Raw genomic sequence first — 27440 nt, forward strand, 5'->3', positions numbered from 1 at the left:
GGACAATAAGTGTTTAAATATTTGTTTCAAAGGATGTGACAGACAGACTGTACAAGGCAGTGAATTCCAGGTTTGCAGAGGTGAAGAACTAAAAGACAGATTGCCCAAACAGTCTTGGGTCAATGTTACACGTCGTACTCTATTGCTACAACAGGACTGACGTACACAGAGACAGATGCAGACACAGACAGACAGACAGCCGACAGACAGACAGACAGACAGACACACGCACACACGCGCGCGCGCGCACACACACACACACTTCTTTCAGTAGCAGACATCCGTCAAATTCCTTTCCCCTGCACGCTCCTGTCCTGGGAAGTCCAGCCATTTTTCTTGGGGGGGGGAGATCACACTTGGTCAGTCCACCCGGAAACGACACAGGGGTACGCGGCGGGTGACATCGCCACAGCAACTTGACAAGCCCGGGTGGATGGCTCACCCAGTATAAATAAGACACCCCTTCGGCTTTTCCGCACACATTCCTTCCCGTGTGTTCAGCAGGATTCAGCCCACAGAAACAAACCACTGGCTCCAGTTCTAAGTCCTAATGATACTCGCCAGACTGAAAACTCATCTGAACGATGCAAAACTGACTACTATCATCTATTGGATACCAGACAGTACCTTGAACGCTATAACTAAAACTGAATAAAAAAGGATACGAAAACCCCCCCAAAAACCCAACAACAATAACAAAGTCCAGGTTCAGCGTTGAAGAAGAAATCTGAGAATCAACTCTCAGCCGAACCAAGATGTTCCTGAAAGGTTCCCATCCACTGCTCCTGTCAGTACTAATGGTGGTGCTGTGGGAGTGCTTGATTGCAGAGGCCCAGTTCCTCCGGCGGCCGAAGGATGGCGACAGTTGCCGAAGTTACCGGTTCGCGGGTCCGGCCAACCCGAATTTGTACAACTGGTTCCGGTTCCAGAGCGGGGTGGGCCTCCCATGTCAGGAGGGGACGGTGGTCAGTTCTGGTGGTCAGTGTGTGGACCCCTGGTCACTGCAGGCTGACCGCTGTCAGAACACAGGTAAGATAACGTCTTTCTTTCTTTCCTTTCCATTTTTCTATCTATCTATCTATCTATCTATCCATCCATTTATCTATCTATCTGTCTATCTTTCTTTCTTTCGTTTAATCTGCGTGTATCAATGATTTATTATGTCAATGTTTTATTTCACACAATGCACTTGTCTTGGTTTCTTTTTTTTCTATTATATATTCTTCGTTATATTTCCCCTCCTTCTTTGGAGGCTGGATGGAAAAAAAAAGAGAAGAAAACAAAAGTAAAGAAAAAAAAAAGGATGTGTTAGTCTCAGTAAACAGACTTCACTCATTCATTCTTCCAACCCTCACCCCCCACCCCCTCTCAGCCTCCACGACAGGTCGATTCTTCCTTTCTTTGATAAAACTCATTTTTTACGCGCCGGAAATCTGCGTTCCTTTTACATTGGAACATAAATGTTCATGGTCAATGGTTAACAATTCTCAGTGTGCCCTAAGCGGATCATCATCCATCAAATAACGGCGATAATGATAATGGACAGAGTTTTCTTCTGTAGTCCCTTCAGCGCCTACAAAACTCGTTCAGTGCTGGGAATATAGTTCTCACACACTGCACCATGCATTATCTTTCAGTGCTGGGGACACAGTTCTGAGTTACACACTGCATCATGTACAGTATCCAGTCCCTTCAGCGCATACAAAACTCTGCTGCCCGACTCGTCCTCAGAAAGAAAAGATCTGAGCACATCACTCCTCTTTTGCAACATCTCCACTGGCTCCCTGTCTCACACCGAATAAAGTACAAGATCAGCACTCTATGTTATAGGTGTATTCACAAAACTGCCCCTTCCTATCTCTGCGGCTGCCTTCACCTCTACACTCCATCTCGCTCACTACGATCGGCTTCGGATCCACTCTGTTTACGCATACCCAGATTCAAACACTCGACTGTTGGCCGCCGTTCTTTCTCTGTCTCTGGACCTTGCAATTGGAATGAACTTCCTCTTTCGCTTCGTCAAGTCTCCACACTCAGCTCTTTCAAGTCTGGCCTTGAAACCCACCTCTTCCCAAAATATCCTCCCTTGCCTGCCTCTTCCTTGTCTTTAGTTTCTGCAGTTTTCGAGTTATGCATGCGTGTGAATGACTGGTGTGAAAGCGCTTTGATTTGTCTCTGCACAAGATTCAGCGCTATATAAATACCATTATTATTATTAAATAATTTCATTAATTCATCAAAAAATGTACATAAACATAGTGCTATAAGCGATACAGACTACAATTCATCATGTCAGTGATACCATTACATGTAAAGAGAAAAATGCCCCTCCCCACCTCCACCCCCACCTCCCCCCCCAAAAAAAAATCTTTTTCCACCCTCTCTATGTTGTGAAGAGAGCTTCACTCAGGACAGGATCAACCGGATCTGCCAGCAGCAGCCCACCGCCATCTTTGCAGACCCTTACAACTGCAACCGCTACTACGACTGCTCCAAGGGCTACCAGTTCAGACACGTGCAGTGTCCAAGTGACCTCTTGACGACGACATACGTATCGACACAGACACTCCTCGCTTTTGATGACGTCGACAAAGTCTGCAAACCGATCACTGACGTCATGTGTGGAAGAAGGCCAGGTTGGTGTGAGAGAGGGGAAGGGGGGGAGAGAGAGAGAGAGAATGAGAGAGAGAGAGAGAGGGGGAGGGGAGAGAGAGAGGGGGAAGGAGAGAGAGAGAGAGAGAGACAAGACAAGACAAGACAAGACACATTTTTTATTTCGAGGATAATAGATAAGCACTGGTGTGCTTTTTTTTACATCCAGTCTCCGCCCTGAATAGGGTCTACACTACACAATATTTAATAAAATGAAAGCATGGTGTTTGTAGAGATACATAATAGAGGAAAACAATATACATAAATCAAAACAAAACAACAATCACACACACACACACACACACACACACACACACACACGGCATACAGGCGCTAGCATGGTGTTAGTAAAATGCATAGGAAAAAAAATGAACAAAATGAAAGAAACAAACACGCACAACACACACCGCACTACACATCAGAATGGGGTATAGAGGGTGAGGGAGAAAGAGAGAGAGAGAGAGAGAGAGAGAGAGAGAGAGAGAGAGAGAGAGAGAGAGAGACTGGGGAATGGTCCTGGTACACCCGTGACAATGATGATTTTTAGATTCGATGGGCTGTTTATAATCGACTGATCTACTCATCAGGTGGCTGGTTGGCTGGCTTATTAGTTGGTTGATTTATTGGATGATTGATTGATATATTATTGGCTTATTGTTTGGTTGTTTGGTTGGTTCAATGGTTGGCTGGCTGGCTGGTTGCTTGCTTATTAGTATCTCGCTTGGTTCATGAGTAGGCAGTTAGGTCGATCAGTTTATTTACAGACTGATAAACAGACTGATTCTCTGATTGAATGACTGATTGATCTATCGATCCCTCACCTCTCCTCCACCACAGTGAAGTACAGCCGGGAACAAGTCGAAGCCATCTGCCGCGCCAACCCCGCCCGTGTCTTTGCCGACACCGACAACTGCAACAGTTTCTACAACTGCTCCCGCTTCAACGACCCCGCCGTGTCGGTGTTGCCTCCCTTTGCCGGAGAGTGCCCCTACCTGCAGCTCTTCGACACGGAGACCAAGACTTGCCAGGACTACTACCGGGTCAAATGTCACCTCCGGACAGAAATCAAGAATCCTTGTAAGTGGCGCACAATAATTTTTGGGAAGAAAAATGGATATATTGATAGATAGACAAATATAAAGATAAATAAAATGACAGAAAGAATAGCCTGAATAAAATGTATTTATGAATAAATAGATAAATAAATGAATAAATAAACAAAACATGTAATAACTGACAAAGTGTATATGTGGGGAAAAGGAGGGGATGGGGGAGGGAGGGAGGGAGGAGGGGGCATGGGGGAGGTGGTGGGAGAAAAGCGATCAGGGATGGTGGACGTTTCTATGTGTTTGTTTCCAGCTTGTGTGTGTCTTGCTTGGTGCATGCACGTGCCCCATCCCCCAACACACACACACACACACACAAGGGAAGGAAGGGTGTGTGGGTGAGAGACCAAGACATACTGTGTGTCACTTTCCAAAGTGTCTCCTGACCTTGCACTCTTTGGGGTGTGGGTTTCCCTCACTCGACCCGTCCTTCCTTGTCACGGCCTGACCTGATTTCACCTGACCTCAGTGGACTTGACCTTGCCTGGCCTGACCTTATGACCTGACCTGATAGTGGTCAGTATGGTGTGGTGTCAGGCGAGGTAAGGCAGTTCCAGTGCCGGACAAGACAAGACCTCTATGGACTTGACCTCACCTCATTTTACTGTGACCTGACCTGACCACAGGTGACGTGATATGAGCTGACCTGATCTGACCTCAATGGACTTGACCTGACCTGATTTTTCTGTCTTCCTTGGCATGGTCAGACTTTATCAAAAGACCCGATCTCAATAGACTTGACCAGGACTTACCTCAGGTGACACTGACCTGACACTGATGTTTGTGGAAGTTGTGACGGTCTGTAGTCGGGCGAGCTGAGATAACTTCAGTGTCTGACCTGACCTGACCTGACCTGACCTCCGGGGAGTTGACCTTGACCTGACCTGACCTGACGTGACCTGGATGTTGGGGAAGTGGTGGGGGTTGACGGTGTTGTGGTGGGTGGCAGGCGAGCTGCGGCAGTTCCAGTGCCGGACGTCCCACTGCCGGCCCTGTGTGATCGACAACCCGGACTGCACGGGACAACCGGACGGCAACCAGCCCCTCGACCTGCAAGTCTTCACACCTAGATACGTCCGCTGTCAGCAAGGTGCACTACTCTCTCTCTCTCGCTCTCTTACACACACACACACGCGCGCGCATACACACACACACACACGCACGCAAACACACACTTATAAACTAGTGATTTATCATGATTAGTCCATTGTTAGGTGAGCTACTTCCCCATTTTAAAAGAGGTTTTGACACACACACACACACACACACACACACAGGTACATTACTCATCATAATCATCTCTATGACTGTACCAGTCAGATCTATTAAAAAAAAGAAAAGAAAAAAAAAGATGATCGTTGTGTCACTGCCAACGTGCCTGTTGTATTCCGGGTGCAGGCAGGACACTCGGGGTGGAGTGGTGCCAGGCAGCAGTGGGCAGAAGCGGGTACCCCGAGGCCCGCCTCTTCCACCCGGGCACCAAGCGCTGCGAGCTGATCACCACCATCCCCCGGAGTCTGGGGGGGACAGGGGCCTGAGGGGGAGCGGGGGGCGGGGGGGTTCCTTCACCCTCACCTCCACCACTATCCCCCGGAGTCTGGGGGGGACAGGGGCCTGAGGGAGGACGGGGGGAGGGGGTTCCTTCACCCTCACCTCCACCACCATCCCCCGGAGTCGGGGGGGAGGGGGGTTTGGGAGGGGGGGGGGGTCCTGCACCCTCACCTCCACCACCATCCCCCGGAGTCTGGGGGGACGGGGGGGCTGAGGGAGGAGGCGAGGGGGGGGGGAGGTTCCTTCACCCTCACCTCCACCACCATCTCTTGGTTGTTGTGTTTTCTTTCATTACTTACTTATCATTGACTGATGTACTCTCACAGGAATTTAACCCCATCATCTTCCACACAGGACAAAAGGACGATGATTTTGTTTCCTCTGGTTCAATCGGTGGGTGGTTCCAATGTATTGCACACTGTATCATACTGACTGTATTTACCCTTTTGTTTGTTATCACAACAAATGTCTGTCTGTCTGTGAAATTCGGGCTGCTCTCCTCGGGACAGTGTGCATTGGTACCGTGCAGCACCGCACATATATATTTCTTTTTTTTTTTTTTTTTTTTTTTTACTGTCGAAAAGTCCACTACGAAAGTGAATTTTTATACATAATTTTGTCAGGGAAGCTCTTTTATTGCCGTGGGTTCTTTTACGTGCACTGAGCACATGCTGCACACGAGTAGTCGGTTCATCAGAACATGCAGGGTTTTTTTTTAATTATTATTTTTTTTTTTATAGTTCAATGCAGTTAATTACATCACACATTGTTTTGAAGCTGTCCCCTAGATATCTACCAGGAATCGTCATTGTTGTGACTGAATCAGCTGTACAGGGCATTCAGCATGGTGACATTCACCATGAGGTAACACCCAACTGGGGGATGTGGGCCTGACCTGTCACCAGGCCAGGTTTACTCCCCCCTCCCCCAGGCGGGTCATTCCTGGCTAGTCAAGAGAGAGATACCCCCGGGTTAATCTGAGCCCGGGCTAAAAACCAAATAGGTGTCCCTGTCCTTCAGTTTTATATGTTCCTCTACAAGAAAGGATTTTTTTGTCCGTACTTTCCAAGAGAAAGTGAATTTCTAGTTTACTGTGCTGGCATTTATCCACTTTGGTGTCTTGATTGCATTCATCTACATGTGTATAATTATTTGTTAACATGCCTCTTTTTTTTTTTTTAGTTCCTTACAGACGAGTGCGTACGTAAGCGCGCGCGCGCGCACACACACACACACACATATATATATATATATATATGTGTGTGTGTGTGTGTGTGTGTGTGTGTGTGTGTGTGTATGCACGCAGACTCAATCACTCACACACGCACGCATACACAGACAAACACGTTTGTAACTTAAACGGCGGGTTTTCATACATATATATGCCATAATATATTGATTTGTATATTCATGAACATCCTTTGCTTTTTGGAACACACACACACTCTCTCTCTGTGTCTCTGTCTCTCTCTCACGCACACACACACTCTCTCTCTCTCACACACACATACGCGCGCACACACTCACGCGCGGTTGAATCCAGTGTGAGATTTTTATACTCAAAACTATAGAGATTAGATCAGAACCGACGTTTGTTCATTCTGTTATTTGTTTTGAATTTATTTTTGTTTTTGCATTTCTCTGGAGGAAATAATAAAATGTAAATTGGTGTCCTTTCTGTCGTTTGTTTCATATTTCAAGATCATTTATGCACAATGATAAATACGGTATGAGTGTTTACCATAAAATTGATTGTGAAAGAGCACACACACACACACACACACACACACACACATTTCAGCTACATAGAAAAGAGGGTTTTTACATCAGTATCCAAACCACTGTGGCTCGAAGCCCACTGTCGAGATCCCAACACAGATGAACCCAGTTTGCACCCAGAGTCAACTTTTTTCAACACAGCAGCGATGGGCGACAACTCGTGCTCCCAGTGTTCATGACAGCACGTGCCGATTGGCAGGCGCTTGTTGTCGCCCATCACAAAAGGTGTTGAAGGTCTGAAAAACACAGCAATGGGTCGTGAAGTAAGACTCACTTTGATGATAGGAGGTGTCAACATTTCAAGCCATGGACTCCTCTTCAGGGAGGATTTTTCCTGTTCGTTAGTTGTAAAGCCTCAGCAGCGATCTTTTGTAGTTACCAACTGGAGTGGTGTTGGTCCGGGACAGGGGCGGGGGCAGGGGCAGGGAGGTCATGTTGGGTGCAGCGACCACATCACCGGGGGAAGACAAACGGGTCGTCAAATCTGCTGGAGTTGAAACAAAGAAATGTTAAAGATCCTGTCATCAACGTCAGGGTTTTGTTGGGTTATGGAAACAAGAACATGAAACTATCATGCACATCCCGGAAAACTGAGTATCGCTATCTACAGTATAAACTTGGTGGGGTTAAAACGTTCATGCACATAAAAGCCCTCTTGAACATACGGGTGAACATAGGAGTTGCAGCCCACGAACGCAGAAGTTTGCCAGGTAGTGTTCTGTCCACGGTCTGGTGGCTCATGTTGTCAATGATGTCAGTCACTGGAACTAAAACATCAACACACAGTCCAACACATCCACGAACATTAGGTCAAAGGTCAAAGGTCAAAGGTCCCATTGCCTTTCACAGCCATCAGGGCAGTGAATTCACATCCACTGTGTCTGAGGTTCAGCATAGGAAGGCAGTGAATTCACATCCACTGTGTCTGGGGTTCAGCATAGGAAGGCAGTGAATTCACATCCACTGTGTCTGGGGTTCAGCATAGGAAGGCAGTGAATTCACATCCACTGTCTGAGGTTCAGCATAGGAAGGCAGTGAATTCACATCCACTGTGTCTGAGGTTCAGCATAGGAAGGCAGTGAATTCACATCCACTGTCTGAGGTTCAGCATAGGAAGGCAGTGAATTCACATCCACTGTGTCTGGGGTTCAGCATAGGAAGGCAGTGAATTCACATCCACTGTCTGAGGTTCAGCATAGGAAGGCAGTGAATTCACATCCACTGTGTCTGGGGTTCAGCATAGGAAGGCAGTGAATTCACATCCACTGTCTGAGGTTCAGCATAGGAAGGCAGTGAATTCACATCCACTGTCTGAGGTTCAGCATAGGAAGGCAGTGAATTCACATCCACTGTGTCTGAGGTTCAGCATAGGAAGGCAGTGAATTCACATCCACTGTGTCTGAGGTTCAGCATAGGAAGGCAGTGAATTCACATCCACTGTCTGAGGTTCAGCATAGGAAGGCAGTGAATTCACATCCACTGTGTCTGAGGTTCAGCATAGGAAGGCAGTGAATTCACATCCACTGTGTCTGGGGTTCAGCATAGGAAGGCAGTGAATTCACATCCACTGTGTCTGAGGTTCAGCATAGGAAGGCAGTGAATTCACATCCACTGTGTCTGGGGTTCAGCACAGGAAGGCAGTGAATTCACATCCACTGTCTGAGGTTCAGCATAGGAAGGCAGTGAATTCACATCCACTGTGTCTGGGGTTCAGCATAGGAAGGCAGTGAATTCACATCCACTGTCTGAGGTTCAGCATAGGAAGGCAGTGAATTCACATCCACTGTGTCTGGGGTTCAGCATAGGAAGGCAGTGAATTCACATCCACTGTGTCTGGGGTTCAGCATAGGAAGGCAGTGAATTCATATCCACTGTGTCTGGGGTTCGGCATAGGAAGGCAGTGAATTCACATCCTATGTGTCTAGGGTTCGGCATAGGAAGGCAGTGAATTCACATCCACTGTGTCTGAGGTTCAGCATAGGAAGGCAGTGAATTCACATCCACTGTGCCTGGGGTTCAGCATAGGAAGGCAGTGAATTCACATCCACTGTGTCTGGGGTTCAGCATAGGAAGGCAGTGAATTCACATCCACTGTGTCTGGGGTTCGGCATAGGAAGGCAGTGAATTCACATCCTATGTGTCTAGGGTTCAGCATAGGAAGGCAGCGAATTCATATCCACTGTGTCTGGGGTTCGGCATAGGAAGGCAGTGAATTCACATCCACTGTCTGAGGTTCAGCATAGGAAGGCAGTGAATTCACATCCACTGTGTCTGGGGTTCAGCATAGGAAGGCAGTGAATTCACATCCACTGTGTCTGGGGTTCAGCATAGGAAGGCAGTGAATTCACATCCACTGTGTCTAGGGTTCGCCATAAGAAGGCAGTGAATTCACATCCTCTGTGTCTAGGGTTCGGGATAGGAAGGCGGGGCCCAGTCCTCTCCTACCGCCGTTTTTAAGCTTTCCCAGCCCAAGTCAGGTACCCGTTAGCACCTTGGTGGAGTGAGGAAGTCAGGTTCCCGCTTACACCTGGGTGGAGTGAGGGAAAGTCAGATATCCGTTAACACCTGGGTGGGGTGGGGAAAGTCAGGCACCCGTTTACACCTGGGTGGAGTGAGGGAAAGTCAGATACCCGTTAACACCTGGGTGGGGTGGGGAAAGTCAGGTACCCATTCACACCTGGGTGGAGTGAAGAAAGTCAGGTACCCGTTTACACCTGGGTGGAGTGAGGAAAGTCAGCAACACCCTCTCCACAACACTGACATGACACAACACCCTCTCCACAACACTGGCATGACAACGCCTTCTCCACAACACTGACATGACACAACACCCTCTCCACAACACTAACATGACACAAGGCCCTCTCCACAACACTGGCACGACACAACACCCTCTCCACAACACTGGCATGACACAACACCCTCTCCACAACACTGACATGACACAACGCCCTCTCCACAACACTGGCATGACACAACACCCTCTCCACAACACTAACATGACACAAGGCCCTCTCCACAACACTGGCACGACACAACACCCTCTCCACAACACTGGCACGACACAACACCCTCTCCACAACACTGGCATGACACAACACCCTCTCCACAACACTGACATGACACAACGCCCTCTCCACAACACTGGCATGACACAACACCCTCTCCACAACACTGACATGACACAATGCCCTCTCCACAACACTGGCATGACACAACACCCTCTCCACAACACTGACATGGCAAGACTCTCTCCACAACACTGACACGACACAAAACCCTCTCCACAACACTGGCATGACAACGCCCTCTCCACAACACTGACATGGCACAACACCCTCTCCACAACACTGGCATGACACAACACCCTCTTCACAACACTGACACGACACAACACCCTCTCCACAACACTTACATGGCACAACACGTCCATTCTCTTCTAGACGTTCTTCCCTCTCCCCTCATCTATGATCACTGAAGTCTTGGATGTAGGATGCATGTGTCGCCGTGAAGTCCGGGCAGTCAGGGAATTCATGAATGTCTGAAGTGATCAATGATTGTATCACTGCAACTGACCACAGCCACACAGTGCATGAATGTCTGAAGTGATCAATGATTGTATCACTGCAACTGACCACGGCCACACAGTGCATGAATGTCTGAAGTGATCAATGATTGTATCACTGACCAACTGACCACGGCCACACAGTGTATGAATGTCTGAAGTGATCAATGATTGTATCACTGACCACGGCCACACAGTGCATGAATGTCTGAAGTGATCAATGATTGTATCACTGCCACTGACCACGGCCAGACAGCACATGAATGTCTGAAGTGATCAATGATTGTATCACTGCCACTGACCACGGCCACGCAGTGCATGAATGTCTGAAGTGATCAATGATTGTATCACTGCCACTGACCACGACCAGAGACTGCATGAATGTCTGAAGTGATCAATGATTGTATTACTGACCAACTGACCACGGCCACACAGTGCATGAATGTCTGAAGTGATCAATGATTGTATCACTGCCACTGACCACGGCCAGACAGTTTAATGAATGTCTGAAGTGATCAATGATTGTATCATCACCACTGACCACGGCCAGACAGTGCATGAAGGGAAGGAAGTGTTCGTGAAATTTCTGACCTACCGTGGTGGATATTTTCACTCTAATTTCCTGAATTGTGTTAAAAAAAAAAAAAAAAAAAAAAAAAGCACACACACACACACACACACACACGCACTCCCACATACGCATACACACATGCACACACACACACACACGCGCGCGCGCATGCACACACACACCGTCTTTACACAAGTTTTTATCTAATATCACTCAATGAAAAGGCATAAACCTGAAAAAACAAACGAACACCCTCAACAGTCTCAGAATTAATGCACAATCCCCCCAGACTGGGCTGTGGATGTGAGCATTGGGAACCCAACGCTGCAGCCTACCATGACACCATGTTCTTGTTGCTTAGAGTCCAGCCGACCGCACTGGGCCATGTCAGGACAGACCATGACACCATGTTCTTGTTGCTTAGGGTCCAGCCGACCGCACTGGGCCATGTCAGGACAGACCATGACACCATGTTCTTGTTGCTTAGAGTCCAGCCGACCGCACTGGGCCATGTCAGGACAGACCATGACACCATGTTCTTGTTGCTTAGAGTCCAGCCGACCGCACTGGGCCATGTCAGGACAGACCATGACACCATGTTCTTGTTGCTTAGAGTCCAGCCAACCACACTGGGCCATGTCAGGACAGACCATGACACCATGTTCTTTTTGCTTAGGGTCCAGCCGACTGCACACGACCATGTCAGGACAGACCATGACACCATGTTCTTGTTGCTTAGGGTCCAGCCGACTGCACACGACCATGTCAGGACAGACCATGACACCATGTTCCTGTTGCTTAGGGTCCAGCCGACCGCACACGGCCATGTCAGGACAGACCATGACACCATGTTCCTGTTGCTTAGGGTCCAGCCGACCGCACACGGCCATGTCAGGACAGACCATGACACCATGTTGTTGTTTAGAGTCCAGCCGACCACACTGGGCCATGTCAGGACAGACCATGACACCATGTTCTTTTTGCTTAGGGTCCAGCCGACCGCACACGGCCATGTCAGGACAGACCATGACACCATGTTCCTGTTGCTTAGGGTCCAGCCGACCGCACTGGGCCATGTCAGGACAGACCATGACACCATGTTCCTGTTGCTTAGAGTCCAGCCAACCACACTGGGCCATGTCAGGACAGACCATGACACCACCAAGCATAACAACCACACAGTATTCATGCTTTTCTTTGCTCTCTTTATTGACTCACACGCACACTACAGTGTTCAAATACAAGGCAACAAATTATCATGAAATGCCAATCAGCTGGTCAAAATGTAATAGTAAGGTATAAAATAAGAGAGGCAAGGCCTTCAAGACTCACTTGTGATACACTTAAAAAAAAAAAAAAAAATCCAAGCTTTTTATGTATTGAGCATAATTTCAAAATGTAATGTTTAAGATGAGAAAGATCAGATTAAAGCGAACTAAGTCCCCCTAGCATTAATTACAGAGTAATTTACCCTTTTTTACCTCTGCACTAAAACGTTTGCAAAATAAATAAAACTTCCATGCTTAGCAAAAGAAGTTCCTGTTTGAACAAAAAATGACAATAATGACTGCTCTTGTTGTTGGGTCAGAATATCAGAATAAAGTGCCAAGTTTAGAGAATACAAAAAATATAAACAGTAAATGCAGTTTGCATATAATTAGGCTTCATTTTTTAATATTTTTTTTTGTACCCATCCCAGAGGTGCAATATTGTTTTAAACAAGATGACTGGAAAGAACTGAATTTTTCCTATTTTTATGCCTAATTTGGTGTCAACTGAGAAAGTATTTGCAGAGAAAATGTCAATGTTAAAGTTTACCACAGACACACACACACACAGACAACCGAACACCGGGTTAAAACATAGACTCACTTTGTTTACACAAGTGAGTCAATGATATCACAATTATCGTGGATTACAGTCATGGATTACTCTCCAGTGAAGTCAGTTTGATGGAATCATTTCTTTTCATCAAAGACAAATAAAAACATTTGGCAAGAAACGATGTATGACAATAAAATCATTCTGGAAAAGCATAGCAAAAGAGAACGCTTCCATTGCATTATGTACTTAACAGAAATGTTTCTTTCATTCTTCATCTTCATACCAGTGTGCGTGCGTGTGTGTGTGTGTGTGTGTGTGCGTGCGTGCGTGCGTGTGTGTGTGTGTGTGCGTGTGTGTGTGTGTTTACTCTCATCACTTGTAACATCACTGTGTGCAACACAGAAAGGTTTATGTGCTTTCAATTTTGTAAAGGTGTTAGGGTGAGGTTTTAGTATTCTCTGAACAATTCATGTTTTCATAAACCATGTTTCTCATTTCATATACATTGACTAATCTAAGGTTTGTAATCGAAAAACAAGAACAATAATTAAAAAGAAACCCCAAAAAACCCAACAACAACAACAAAACAAAACAGACGACTAACCTTTCTGTAGTAAAGAAATAAAACCAACCAACCAATCAACCAAACAATGACAACAAAAGTTGGTATAAAGGGAGAAATCAAAATATGAAGAGAAGAAAAATGAAAGCAATTTGTCCAAAAAAACAACAAACAAACAAATAAAAAACAACTGCAAAATACTATTTGTCAAAAACAATTAAAGCATGCAGTGCACTTTGCAGACAGTGTTCACAGGACAATACAAACACCATTCCATTCAAAGTGTTGACATCTAACAAAGGGATCATATCATTTTTAGGAAAGAAACAGATAGGCCTCATGCAGCGTCATGGATGTACTGGGTGCGTTTTCTCTCTAATTTCACAACAAAAATACAAACTAAACTTTGTGTATGTGTAAGGCGTTCAGGCATTTCTGGAGTCAGCGCACATGCGTTTTTCAGGGTCGAAGAGTTGCGGGCCCTCGCAGCGGCCCTGGAAGAGAACTCGCCCCTCCAGGCAGAGGACGTAGAAGGGGGAGTAATCCCGGCCCACCCAGGGGTTGAGGCCGTCGGGCAGCCCCTTGCAGGATGGGAAGCGCACGTGGCACGGGATGCAGTGACTGCGTCGGCACTGGTTGGCCTCGTACTCACCTGCAACGGCACATCAGCACAGCGTCACAACAGCACAGCGTCACAACAGCACAGCGTCACATCAGCACATCAGCACAACGGCACATCATCACAACGGCACATCGTCACATCAGCACAACGTCACAACAGCACATCGTCACATCAGCACAACGTCACAACGGCACAGCGTCACAACGGCACAATGTCACAACGGAACAGCGGCACAATGTCAAAGTCGTAGCGTCACAATGTCATGCCGTCACAACAGCACAATGTCATGACGTCACAATGTCATAGCGTCACTACATCATAACGTCACACTGAAATGACGTCACAAATGTCACAGACATCACAAACGTAGTAACGTCATCATGTCACATACGTATTAACGCCACACTTGCATCAATCTATCTATCACCCATTCACCATCCATCCATGCAGAACTTACAGGCGTTCTTGGGCTCTGGCCTGTCTCCACACTTGACGTGGGTGTAGTTCTCACACTGCTTGGTGTTGGCGTTGAACAGGAAGGGGAACACACATTCCACCACGTGGGGGTCAGGGTTCACTGTTGCCTCCTGGGAGCTGCAGTCATAATACTGCGCGCAGTTGTCGGCCTTGGCAAAGACCGCGCTGTCGCTGTTGGAACAGTCCTTGAGGTTGTCCAGTTCTTTGGCGATGCTACCTGCATGTCAGAAACGTTACTGTGCTTAGTTCAGTACTACCTCGGGTCAGAAATGTTACCGTGCTCAGTTCAGTACTCAAGAAGAAGACCGAGCTGATGAAGATCAACACCACTGCCAACACTCCAGTCACAGTCGGTGGAGAGCCCATCAGGGAGGTGGAGTCTTTCGTGCTACTTGGGAAGCGTGGTTGACCGACAGGGAGGCACGGACCGAGACGTCACAGCCAGAATCGGCAAGGCAAGAACAGCTTTCATCATGCTGAAGAACATCTGGGCATCTGGAGCAATCAGTATGAAAACCAAACTCCGCATCTTCAACTCCAATGTGAAGTCAATTCTGCTCTACGGATGCAAGACATGGTGGACAACACAGACGATGCAGCAGAAGATTCAGAAATTCTTCAACACCTGTCTGAGGTGCATCTACAAAATCCGATGGCAGGAGAAGATCCGAAACGAAGATCTGTGGGCACGAGCAGGACAGGAACCAGTGGCCACGCAGATACTGTGGAGATAGCGAGGCAGAGCTGAAGCAGCAAGGGACCAACTGGACTGGAATGGCCAGAACAGCCCAGAACAGAGTGCGATGGCGAGGGGTCGTCGATGGCATATGCTCCACCAGGAGCGAAGGGCAAAATGAATAAAAAATTAGTTCAGTACTATCTCGGGTCAGAAATGTTACTGTGCTTAGTTCAGTACTATCTCGGGTCAGAAATGTTACTGTGCTTATTTCGATAGATTTCAGTGCAAGATATAGCGACATTCAATGTTTGTTTTTTTTGTGATTCTCAGCACTTTGTAACATCAATCACTGAGGTCGTATCTCACCATGTGGTGGTTAGCGTGTTGCGATTCTTTTACTGGTGGTATATCTTCTTCTTCGTTCGTGGGCTGCAACTCCCACGTTCACTCGAATGAACACGAGTGGGCTTTTACGTGTATGACCGTTTTTACCCCGCAATGTTGGCAGCCATACTGCGTTTTCGGGGGTGGTGGTATGTCTGATGAACCCCTCACCCAAGACTGTAAAGAGTCACTGGGGCACCGCACAACTTTCACCAGATTCTTCCAGCTCTGTCGGTTGTGTGTCAAAGCCTGGGTCTGTGCAAATGGTATTCGTGTGCATTCTGCAATGTTGTCAGTCCTGTGACGGGCGCAATAGCCGCGTGACTAAAGCGTTGGACTGTCAATCTGAGGGTCCAGGGTTCGAATCACGGTGACGGCGCCTGGTGGGTAAAGGGTGGAGATTTTTACGATCTCCCAGGTCAACATATGTGCAGACCTGCGAGTGCCTGAACCCCCTTCGTGTGTATATGCAAGCAGAAGATCAAATACGCACGTTAAAGATCCTGTAATCCATGTCAGCGTTCGGTGGGTTATGGAAACAAGAACATACCCAGCATGCACACCCCTGAAAACGGAGTATGGCTCCCTACATGGCGGGGTAAAAACGGTCATACACGTAAAAGCCCACTCGTGTGCATACAAGTGAACGCAGAAGTAGTCAGTCCTGTTTTTTTTCTGTCTGCCAATTTCAACAGTTTTGTATTCCACACCCCCTTCCTACTCCACTCCCCTCCCACACAGACTTGCACAACTCTATCTACTTGATGAAATCCCAAGTTCACAGCCACGCTCAGGCTTGCTTTGTGTGCACAAAAGGTCCAAAACCAATTACGTACGCTGCGAAGGACAGTTTTGTAAAGCTCTTGTCAACGTGTTTGCATTGTCCGCAACCTCGTCAAGTCAGAGTCTCCTCAAGCCGTTGTGATACGTGTGATACGAGCAAGCTCCAGTGTAAGTGTCGCTCTTTTGCACCAATTAGGGGGAGCCTTATCTTGTTGACACAAAGGCCGGGTTAGGCCGGACTGAACAGTTTTATCGACACTCTTGAAAATGTGACACTTCTGGGGCAGTGCTCCCCCCCTCCACTCCCCCTCCCCCCCTACCCTCCAACACTTACCGGAGAAGAAGGGGTGTGGGTGATAACGGCTGACCTCGACTGTCAACGTCATCAGAGCGTCTTCCACTGATAAGGAACTATTGTTCTTTGGTCGTAAATTGCCCAGGGGCTTGAAGATGATGACAGGGCCTGTTTGCCGAGTCTTGTGCCGAGATGAGTGCTGTCTTCACTTATCAGCGAAGTGGTTGGTATAGATAAAGTGTTGGGAACCAAGTGGGTTTTTAGTTCGGCTTGTTAGTTTTTGTTGAAGTCTATTTGAAGTGAAGATATTGTTACAACACACACGCACGCACGCACGCACACGCACACACAAACTCTCTCTCTATATATATCTCACATCTTCTCTCTCTCACTGATCAAGATCGGCAGAGAAAAGATTTGTTCGGCATACTGATGACAGAAAATGAAGATATGATACTCTCACTAGGAAAATATGTATCCGAGGCAGTAAATATATGCAAAACGTCTACTATCGGTCCAAATACTCATTAATTGAGTATAATTTTAGTATGGGTTCTATGAGGAGGGGGGGAGGGGGGGAGGCACAGACAAAAGGAAGCGTTACATTTGGATGGTCAATTTCAACAATGTATTTTTCTGGTGTGTTATATGTTTTATATGTACTTTGCTATGTGTTCGTATTGATATGATGTGTGTCGATGTCACATGCTTTGACGATTATTATTCGGATAATAATATGTATTTTGTTTCCTGTGTACTGTTCAAACCCTGGAGACGAACGACTGGGGGGGGAGGGGGAAGGCACAGTACCCGCCTGCCACATGGACATTTTAAGCAAATGACAAAGTATCAAAGTGCCGCTTATCCCTTAGTAGTTAGTTTACATTGATTATGTTTTTCCTTTCTGTTCCATTTTATTTGCTTTGCACTATTTTTGTTCTGATTGTACTATGTCACTAGAGCTTTACAGCTAATGACATTAAACATGTCAGTGTTCAGTTTTCGGTTCAGTGATCAAGATCTTGAAACAGATGCTCAGCGCAATACGCCATCGCTTGAACACAAATCTTGACCTCAACATGCAGACAGACAACTCTTCATGCAAGAGACACAGAATCTGCGTTCATGTATCGTTTGATCCGAAAGACTGGTACCCAGACCTGAATAGGAGGTGGGAAAACTGTGGAGAAGGGGCAGGGGGTGGGGTTGGGTGAATTCTGCCTGCTAGTATGTCACCATTGTCACAATGTATTCATGTCATCTTCCCCAAATCCCGTATCCAAGCCAAGGATTCAAGGGAGATATTTTCTGCACAGACAAAAGCCTGAAGACTGTTACCATACTGTTATTTTCTCAGCACAGTGATTTGGGAGAGGATGACTGTGAAACCTGAGGAAAATCAGAGGAATAAGAGAGGAAGATTTCAAACCTACATCGCAAACACTGAAACACCATTTCAAAGAAACTTTCTGGAACCCATCTCATCATTCGCAGAGGATGGGCCTTGAAATGAAATGAAATTATAGTGCTTAGAGCCTCGCCGACCACTAAGGCCATCTCAAGGCTATCGCCACGTTAATACCTACTACAAGGGTAAAAAACAACAACACCCAAACAATAAAAACAAGTCACCACTATAAGCTTTCCACTCAAAGTTTTAAAAAACCTTCCATAGTTTAAAACCTTCAAATCTGATTAAAAATGTTCACTTCTTTCAAGCAGTCCATCAGCGCCCACGGAGGGACATCACGAAACAAGGTCTTCAAAGAAACCGCCGTGTAATGTCTGTGTCTAACGTTATGGCCTTAATCAGAATGCAATATCCAGCATAGCATTAGGAAAATGTGTGCAAACATGGAAAAATGGAAACACATCGGACTAAAACAATAGCTTTATCTAAAGCAAAACATAAAGCACACACCTTCTTCATATGACAACGAACTATAATACTGAAGCTATTCTCTCTCTCTCTGACACCTATAAGGATCTGCAGTGTCCCTTTCAGTTATCCATTAGGAACAACACTTCTTGCACAGCTGGAGCTAATGTGGAAAAGTGCCAGAAAGAGGGCTTTAATAAAGTGTTTTTTTCTGTTCCATTTTAAGCACAAAAACTTTATGTATGTGGCCAGAATCGTGTCCTCCAGTACTAAACATTTGCGCCTTACACATATTATTATTAGTAGTAGTTATTTATTTTTTTTATATATATTATTTATTTTTATTTATTTATTTTTTCTCAAGGCCTGACTAAGCGCGTTGGGTTACGCTGCTGGTCAGGCATCTGCTTGGCAGATGTGGTTTAGCGTATATGGATTTGTCCGAACGCAGTGACGCCTCCTTGAGCTACTGAAACTGAACATCCAAGTCAGTCATTGACTGTCAACACGGCACTGTCACACAGTGAGGGATGAGGAGGGTCACTGATTGTCAACACGGCACTGTCACACAGTGAGGGATGAGGAGAGTCACTGACTGTCAACACGGCACTGTCACACAGTGAGGGATGAGGAGAGTCACTGACTGTCAACACGGCACTGTCACACAGTGAGGGATGAGGAGGGTCACTGATTGTCAACACGGCACTGTCACACAGTGAGGGATGAGGAGAGTCACTGACTGTCAACACGGCACTGTCACACAGTGAGGGATGAGGAGAGTCACTGATTGTCAACACGGCACTGTCACACAGTGAGGGATGAGGAGGGTCACTGATTGTCAACACGGCACTGTCACACAGTGAGGGATGAGGAGAGTCACTGACTGTCAACACGGCACTGTCACACAGTGAGGGATGAGGAGAGTCACTGATTGTCAACACGGCACTGTCACACAGTGAGGGATGAGGAGGGTCACTGATTGTCAACACGGCACTGTCACACAGTGAGGGATGAGGAGGGTCATTGATTGTCAACACGGCACTGTCACACAGTGAGGGATGAGGAGGGTCATTGATTGTCAACACGGCACTGTCACACAGTGAGGGATGAGGAGGGTCATTGATTGTCAACACGGCACTGTCACACAGTGAGGGATGAGGAGGGTCACTGATTGTCGACACGGCACTGTCACACAGTGAGGGATGAGGAGGGTCACTGATTGTCAACACGGCACTGTCACACAGTGAGGGATGAGGAGAGTCACTGATTGTCAACACGGCACTGTCACACAGTGAGGGATGAGGAGAGTCACTGACTGTCAACACGGCACTGTCACACAGTGAGGGATGAGGAGAGTCACTGATTGTCAACACGGCACTGTCACACAGTGAGGGATGAGGAGGGTCACTGATTGTCAACACGGCACTGTCACACAGTGAGGGATGAGGAGAGTCACTGATTGTCAACACGGCACTGTCACACAGTGAGGGATGAGGAGGGTCACTGATTGTCAACACGGCACTGTCACACAGTGAGGGATGAGGAGGGTCACTGATTGTCAACACGGCACTGTCACACAGTGAGGGATGAGGAGGGTCACTGATTGTCAACACGGCACTGTCACACAGTGAGGGATGAGGAGGGTCACTGATTGTCAACACGGCACTGTCACACAGTGAGGGATGAGGAGGGAAACTGGACTGGTACAGTGCTGTCTACACCGTGCACTGTGCCCATGAAAGGGAGAGGTGTGGGATGCAGGGGAGAACGACTGCAGCTGTCATGTTTGTGGTCATCTGAGTCACAAATGGCTAAGTGACATAATGGACAGTTAAAGTTGAGCCCTGCTGAAGCAGCAGCTGTTCTTGATAATGTGAAATTCTGGAGCACCCATTTGTCTTGAGCAGACAAACTTCAATGCCAGAATTGTGAAACGATATGGCGTGCAGTGTTGTGCCAAACTGAGCACAATGCGGCTTTCGTTTCCGCAGTTTGGTCGGTAATGGTCCATTTTTGACTCACTTGTGTAAACAAAGTGAGTTTATGTTTTAACCCGGTGTTCGGTTGTGTGTGTGTGTGTGTGTGTGTGTGTGTGTGTGTGTGTGTGTGTGTGTGTGTGTGTGTGTGTGTGTCCGTGGTAAACTTTAACATTGACATTTTCTCTGCAAATACTTTGTCAGTTGACACCAAATTTGGCATAAAAATAGTTAAAATTCAGTTCTTTTCAGTCATCTTGATTAAAACAATATTGCACCTCTGGGATGGGCACAAAAAAAAAAGCCTAATTATATGCAAACTGCATTTACTGTTATATTTATATTTTTTGTATTCTCTAAACATGGCACTTTGACCTCTTATTCTGACACAACAACAAGAGGAGTCATTATTATCATTTTTTGTTCAAACAGGAACTTCTTTTGCTAAGCATGGAATATTAATTTATTTTGCAAACGTTTTGGTGCAGATAGTAAAAAAAGGAAATTACTCTGTAATTAATGCTAGGGGACTTAATTTATCACAAGAGAGTCTTGAAGGCCTTGCCTCTCTTGTTCATTGATGTAAGATGACGCTCCATCATGTTTGTTGTTATCAACGCTGTAAGCTGTTTTGTGTGTTGGACCACTTGCGTGTCTTGTCAGCGTCACCTTTCTTCTGGATCCATTTCCTTCAGCCTCACCATGTGGCATGCATACACACACATACAGTGTCGGTCTTTCTGCGCCATTTCGTTTTCATATTCAGCCATTCCTGTTTCCACTTATTCACCATTTTTCGTCAAACGTTAGCTGTCAACCTTCATTAAAAACTTCATGATGCTGGATGTCACTGTCACAATATTCATCTTGGTGAATACATTTTCATTGCAAAATCAACACACAGACAGCGTACATTATCTCCCGTTGTTTCCAACATATGGTAACAAGCACGTGTAAACGACCAATCTGGTTAAACAACACTGAATGTGAGTGTACATGTAAACGACCAATCTGGTTAAACAACACTGAATGTGAGTACTTCTCTGACTTTTCAATTGCAGTTTCGCCACAGACAAAATAATGTCACTAAATGATAACCTGACAAAAATTGAAGACAGGGAACAAGCTACAAGAAATTATGCATTCCGGTAAATGTCCAAACGAAAATGTGTCCATGCCGGAAACTGGCCAAGGTCAAGGTAATCAGAACCGAATTTCCGGCACATGCACCCTATATATGCTTGTGAGGGAGTGAGTGAGCGAGTGTGTGTGTGTGTGTGTGTGTGTGTGTGAGAGAGACAGACAGACAGACAGACACAGGGGAAAAGATAGAGAAACAAAGAGAGAGAGAGAGAGAGAGAGAGAGAGAGAGAGAGAGAGAGAGAGAGAGACCAACAAAGAAATACACTGAGACAGACTAAAAGATAGACAGAGACAGTCAGTCAGACAGACATACAGGCAGACAGACAAAGGCGTTGACAGACACATACAGAGACAGACAGACAGAGACACAGAGGTCACGCCAACTGACACTTATCGTATCTGGATCCCTCCGTCACACAGGTCTTTGCTGACTGACTCCACACGTTGTCGCCACAGTCGAAGTCGAAGCGCTGGCCCCGGTAACACACGTAGTACTTGGAGCAGTCATCCGGGTCCTCCAACCACCTAATCACCTCGCCGCCAGGGGGACAGGACGGCTCTTCCCCCGCCTGGGTCACCCCGACCCACAGCACCAGGGTCAAGGCCACAAGCAGCAGGTGCTTGGAGGAGGAGGAGGTTGCTGAGGGCAGTGGAGCCATGTGGACGGCAGGTGGTTGTGGGGCTGAAGGGTGGTGGTCGTCTGAGGTTAATGTGTTCTGTGGGAAAGGTGTAAATTGTCATCCGTTACATGCCCAGACCATTTTCTGATTCAACACTGTTGTCTGCTTTTACATGGAAATGATTTTGGAGGTACGCTTTCTATCGTTCGTTACATGTGTTTCTGGTCTCTATACTTTGTGATAACTGACAAAAGAACAGAGAAGAAAGAACACTGTTGGTACTGTTGTTGACACCACAGTCTCTCTATACTCTGTGATAACTGACAAAAGAACAGAGAAGAAAGAACACTGTTGGTACTGTTGTTGACATGACAGTCTCTCTATACTCTGTGATAACTGACAAAAGAACAGAGAAGAAAGAACACTGTTGGCATTGTTGCTGACATGACAGTCTCTCTATACTCTGTGATAACTGACAAAAGAACAGAGAAGAAAGAACACTGTTGGCATTGTTGCTGACATGACAGTCTCTCTATACTCTGTGATAACTGACAAAAGAACAGAGAAGAAAGAACACTGTTGGTACTGTTGTTGACATGACAGTCTCTCTATACTTTGTGATAACTGACAAAAGAACAGAGAAGAAAGAACATTGTTGGTACTGTTGTTGACATGACAGTCTCTCTATACTCTGTGATAACTGACAAAAGAACAGAGAAGAAAGAACACTGTTGGCACTGTTGTTGACACCACAGTGACGGTGCATTGAGGATGGGGAGAGAATGACGCTCGTCACGATTTGACGACATCGTGGTTTTAACTCTCTCCGTACGAACGGCGAAAGAGACGACGTTAACAGCGTTTCACCCCAATTACCATCATCAAAATATTGCAAGCGGAAGGCTCTTATACTGAAGAGGTGAATGTTGACAAAGAATACCACAATTCTGACGACGGAAGCTAAAGGTTGGGTCATTCAGACACCCACTGGACATCCGAGGGGTCTGTGTAGAAGAGAAGAGAGGACTGGCCGTAGTGAGTGAGTTAATGTCCACCCACCCGCTGTTACCTTGTGGGACATCTGTAGCGCTGTAGTTTTTTCATTTACCAAGTTGACGACGAGCATTTGAATGAGCATAAAGAAAATATTATATTTAAATCATTTGAAGCAGACACACTGGAGAAAAAACAAAAACAAACAACAATAACAACAAAAACCTGGAGGCTAGATCGAGGGCAATACCACTCCTTTCCCAATAAGAACTAAAGCCAACATAACCGAAGCAACACATCAAACTGAACAAACTGATTCCCCCCAGCAAACGAAAACAGCCAAAGTAGCTCACAAAGCAAAGAAATGAAACTTTTACCGTTTAATCAAAGAATGTATATAAAAATCATACTGAGACTGAATATCATGCTTTAACTCTCTCCATACGAACGGCGAAAGAGACGACGTTAACAGCGTTTCACCCCAATTACCACCATCAAAATATTGCAAGCGGAAGGCTCTTATACTGAAGAGGTGAATGCTGACAAAGAATACCACAATACTGACGACACAAGCTAAAGGTTGGGTCATTGAGACACCCACTGGACATCCGAGGGGTCTGTGTAGAGGAGAAGAGAGGGCTAGCCGTACTGAGTGAGCTAAATGCCAAAGATTGTTGTATTCTCTGTACCGAAACGAGTGAAACAATATATAAAAATGGAATTGTAGTCATGATAAAGCGCTGTTTACACAGCCAGACCATATTTGTCATGCACACACTGTGTATGAAAGAAGACACCTCTAATCAAACAAACACAAGGATAGCTATGTATTTTGTTCGGCAACGAAAATATTTACACAGGCATCTGAAAAGATCAAGTGAAAAGTAGTGGAATGTTAGACTGGCAAATGATCTGTCTGAAAACATATTCAACGTAAGGTCGCGATTGTTTGATGAACAATGGAGAGGCGTTAGTGAAAAGAGAAGAAGGAGAAGAAGAAGAAAGAACAACCAAACTGAATCAATATTATAAACTAGTCACAATGATTTTTTTTCTTCTAAAATATAAACGATTTAGATGGTTCGATGTAAATTAGAGAGCAAACCAACCAACAGTGTTGCAAACATGAAGGCATTCAGAAATGTGTTATCAATTATGCTGATGGTAACTTTTATCGTGTCACTGGTAATGTAACACTGCGTTTTTTTCTTGTTCACAAGGCCTGATGGATGTGTTTTCTTTTTAACAAAAAAAAAAAAAAAAAAAGAAAAGAAAAAGAAAAAAAAAGAAAAAGAAAAAATTTTTGTTGTTGAGATAAACAGTATTGTGTTGGAAGAAAGTACTCCAAGCACATATGAGGGAAGCTTACAAAACAACGGAGACTTGAAACAATACAGAGCCAAACCATGCAGAGATGTCGCCTGAATCACAGAGAAACAGTCAGAGCCAAACCATGCAGAGATGTCGCTTGAATCACAGAGAAACAGTCAGAGCCAAACCATGCAGAGATGTCGCTTGAATCACAGAGAAACAATTCAGTCTGAGCCAAACCATGCAGAGATGTCGCTTGAATCACAGAGAAACAGTCAGAGCCAAACCATGCAGAGATGTCGCCTGAATCACAGAGAAACAGTCAGAGCCAAACCATGCAGAGATGTCGCCTGAATCACAGAGAAACAGTCAGAGCCAAACCATGCAGAGATGTCGCCTGAATCACAGAGAAACAATACAGTCAAAGCAGAGATGTCACTTGAATCACAGAGCTCCGACCTCTGCAATGTTTGGGATGAGACGACAAACAGAAGCATGCATTCAGCTCACGTAAAATAGCCCACAGCAACAACAGGGATGTCCCTGGACAATTCTGCAGAAAGATCCACAGTGACAGTGAAACAGAGACACTTCCAGACAGGAAAAATGGAACTATGGTGACACGCTCTCCACTGGGCCATCAGCCCCGATTTCACACAGTGAAACTCAACACAAAACCTAAACAGACTGTGAAATAAATATAAGAAAGCAAGACGATGAATCTTCGCAGCAAGTGCAGAATGTAAGGAAACAAAAACATTCACAACAGTGACAAATGGCCGACGGACAGACAGACAGACAGACAAAGGACAGCATGCAGCCATTTTCCTGAAGTGCGTAAGAAAAATGTACAGCATATGACAAGAGAAAATGCAGTAGTTTTTGTTCACTCTCAAAGAGTGTAAGACGAAAAGGTCTGAGATAACACAAGAGAAAATGCAACCCTATCAAAAACATGAGATAAGACAATACAAGACAAATCCACATCAGATCATATCCGATGCGAATAACTGTGTATAGATAATACATAATACAGAGAAACTACCCCGGGTACAGGAAAACAACCAAAACAAAACAAGGCGAAACGAAAGAACACCCCCCCCCTTCCACACACACACAGAGACATTTATTAACAATCACATGAAAACATTAACTCCTGATAAGGGAACAGAACCACAACAAGCAAGTCAGACATGCGTATCAAATTAAAAAGCAATGCATATACTCACTTTAAAAAGTTGTAGTTAATAAAAGACACGTATAAAAAGCAATGCACATATTCACTTTAAAAAGTTGTTGTTAATAAAAGACACGTATAAAAAGCAATGCACATATTCACTTTAAAAAGTTGTAGTTAATAAAAGACACGTATAAAAAGCAATGCACATATTCACTTTAAAAGATGTTGTTAATAAAAGACACGTATAAAAAGCAATGAACATATTCACTTTAAAAAGTTGTAGTTAATAAAAGACACGAACGTTTAACTCTGCACCCAACTACCCTTTCATTCTACACACTGTCCTGTGCGCTTTCAGTCTGATATTAAACAATCACATTACATGTTTAAGTTTTCAGAAACAAAGTACTTATTATGAACACACTATTGCTCGTACTCTCTCTCTCTCTCTCTCTCTCTCTCTCTCTCACACACGATCACACATCTCTTACCAAATCTCAAAGAGGAACTGTTATCAGAGCGTCCAGAACCACTTGGGCAGTGTGCAGAGCTGGAGATAGCCTGCTGTCTTACCCTTTATATAGATCAGTCAGGGGCTGAAGAAGGATATTTGTTTGGGGTGGAGTGTTTCTGTCTTGTTCCTTGAGTTATAAATAACGACCATCCACTCCATACTCACACACCCACACACACCCACACACACACATATATATATATATATATATATATATATATATATATACAGCCCCCACCCCACCCCCCGCCTCCTTCCAAAAACAAAACACACACACAACTTGGCCTGTGGTGTAGAGGGTGGGGAGGGGGTAAGGAAAAATCAGTCTGGTGTATTGTGTGTGGGTGGCGGTGGTGGTGGGGGTTGGATGTTGCATGGGGGGGGCGGGGGGGGGGAGTCGGGGGGGGGAGGGTGGAGGGGGCAAGGAAAAGTCAGTGTGTTGTGTTGTGTGTGGGCAATAGTGGTGTGTGTGTGTGTGGAGGGGGGGGGGGGGGGGTGGATGTTGCAGGGGGGTGAAGGGGAAGAGTGGTGATGGTGATGGGGTGGTGGGAGTGTTAGGGGTAAAATTCAAAGGTTGGGGAGGAAAAAAGGAGAAATTGTGAGTCACACACACAGGCACACACACACATAAATACACATACACGCACACCCACGCATGCACCAACAAGCACACACACACGTACCATGCACAGACACACACACGCATACACAAACACACACGTGTGCACATGCACATGCACAGACACATACAGATGGAGACTCAGAGACAGACAGAGACAGCAGGGGGAGGGGGGGGAGACAGACACACACACACACACAGGGCACCCACACTCTGAAGGTATGATTACGGGCTTGGCATTTTGGCGTTATGAATTACACACGGAAATAGAGAGAGAGAGAGAGAGAGAGAGAGAGAGAGAGAGAGAGAGACAGAGACAGAGAGAGGAAGAGATAGGGCGGAGAATGAGGCAAAG

The 27440-nt window shown here is 45.8% G+C and overlaps 2 protein-coding genes across 2 annotated transcripts; one reads left to right on the forward strand and one right to left on the reverse strand.

The window, feature by feature from the left end:
* The first annotated feature begins 409 nt into the window (after positions 1-409).
* Positions 410-6979, forward strand: LOC143284876 (uncharacterized). The gene is made up of 5 exons (XM_076591987.1): positions 410-1029; positions 2397-2636; positions 3490-3729; positions 4708-4848; positions 5157-6979. Exons 1-5 carry the CDS (start codon positions 756-758, stop codon positions 5294-5296), a joined length of 1035 nt encoding a protein of 344 aa, XP_076448102.1. The 5' UTR covers positions 410-755; the 3' UTR covers positions 5297-6979.
* A 5429-nt stretch (positions 6980-12408) lies between these two features.
* LOC143284878 (uncharacterized) lies at positions 12409-26568 on the reverse strand. The gene is made up of 4 exons (XM_076591988.1): positions 26444-26568; positions 22237-22564; positions 14690-14926; positions 12409-14262 (listed from the first exon to the last, which is right to left on the reverse strand). The coding sequence occupies exons 2-4, from the start codon at positions 22505-22507 to the stop codon at positions 14036-14038; spliced, it is 735 nt and encodes a 244-aa protein (XP_076448103.1). The 5' UTR covers positions 22508-22564; positions 26444-26568; the 3' UTR covers positions 12409-14035.
* Between the last annotated feature and the right edge of the window lie 872 nt (positions 26569-27440).

This window comes from Babylonia areolata, chromosome 8 (genome assembly GCF_041734735.1).
Source record: "Babylonia areolata isolate BAREFJ2019XMU chromosome 8, ASM4173473v1, whole genome shotgun sequence".
In the NCBI taxonomy this organism is placed as follows: Eukaryota; Metazoa; Mollusca; class Gastropoda; order Neogastropoda; family Buccinidae; genus Babylonia; species Babylonia areolata.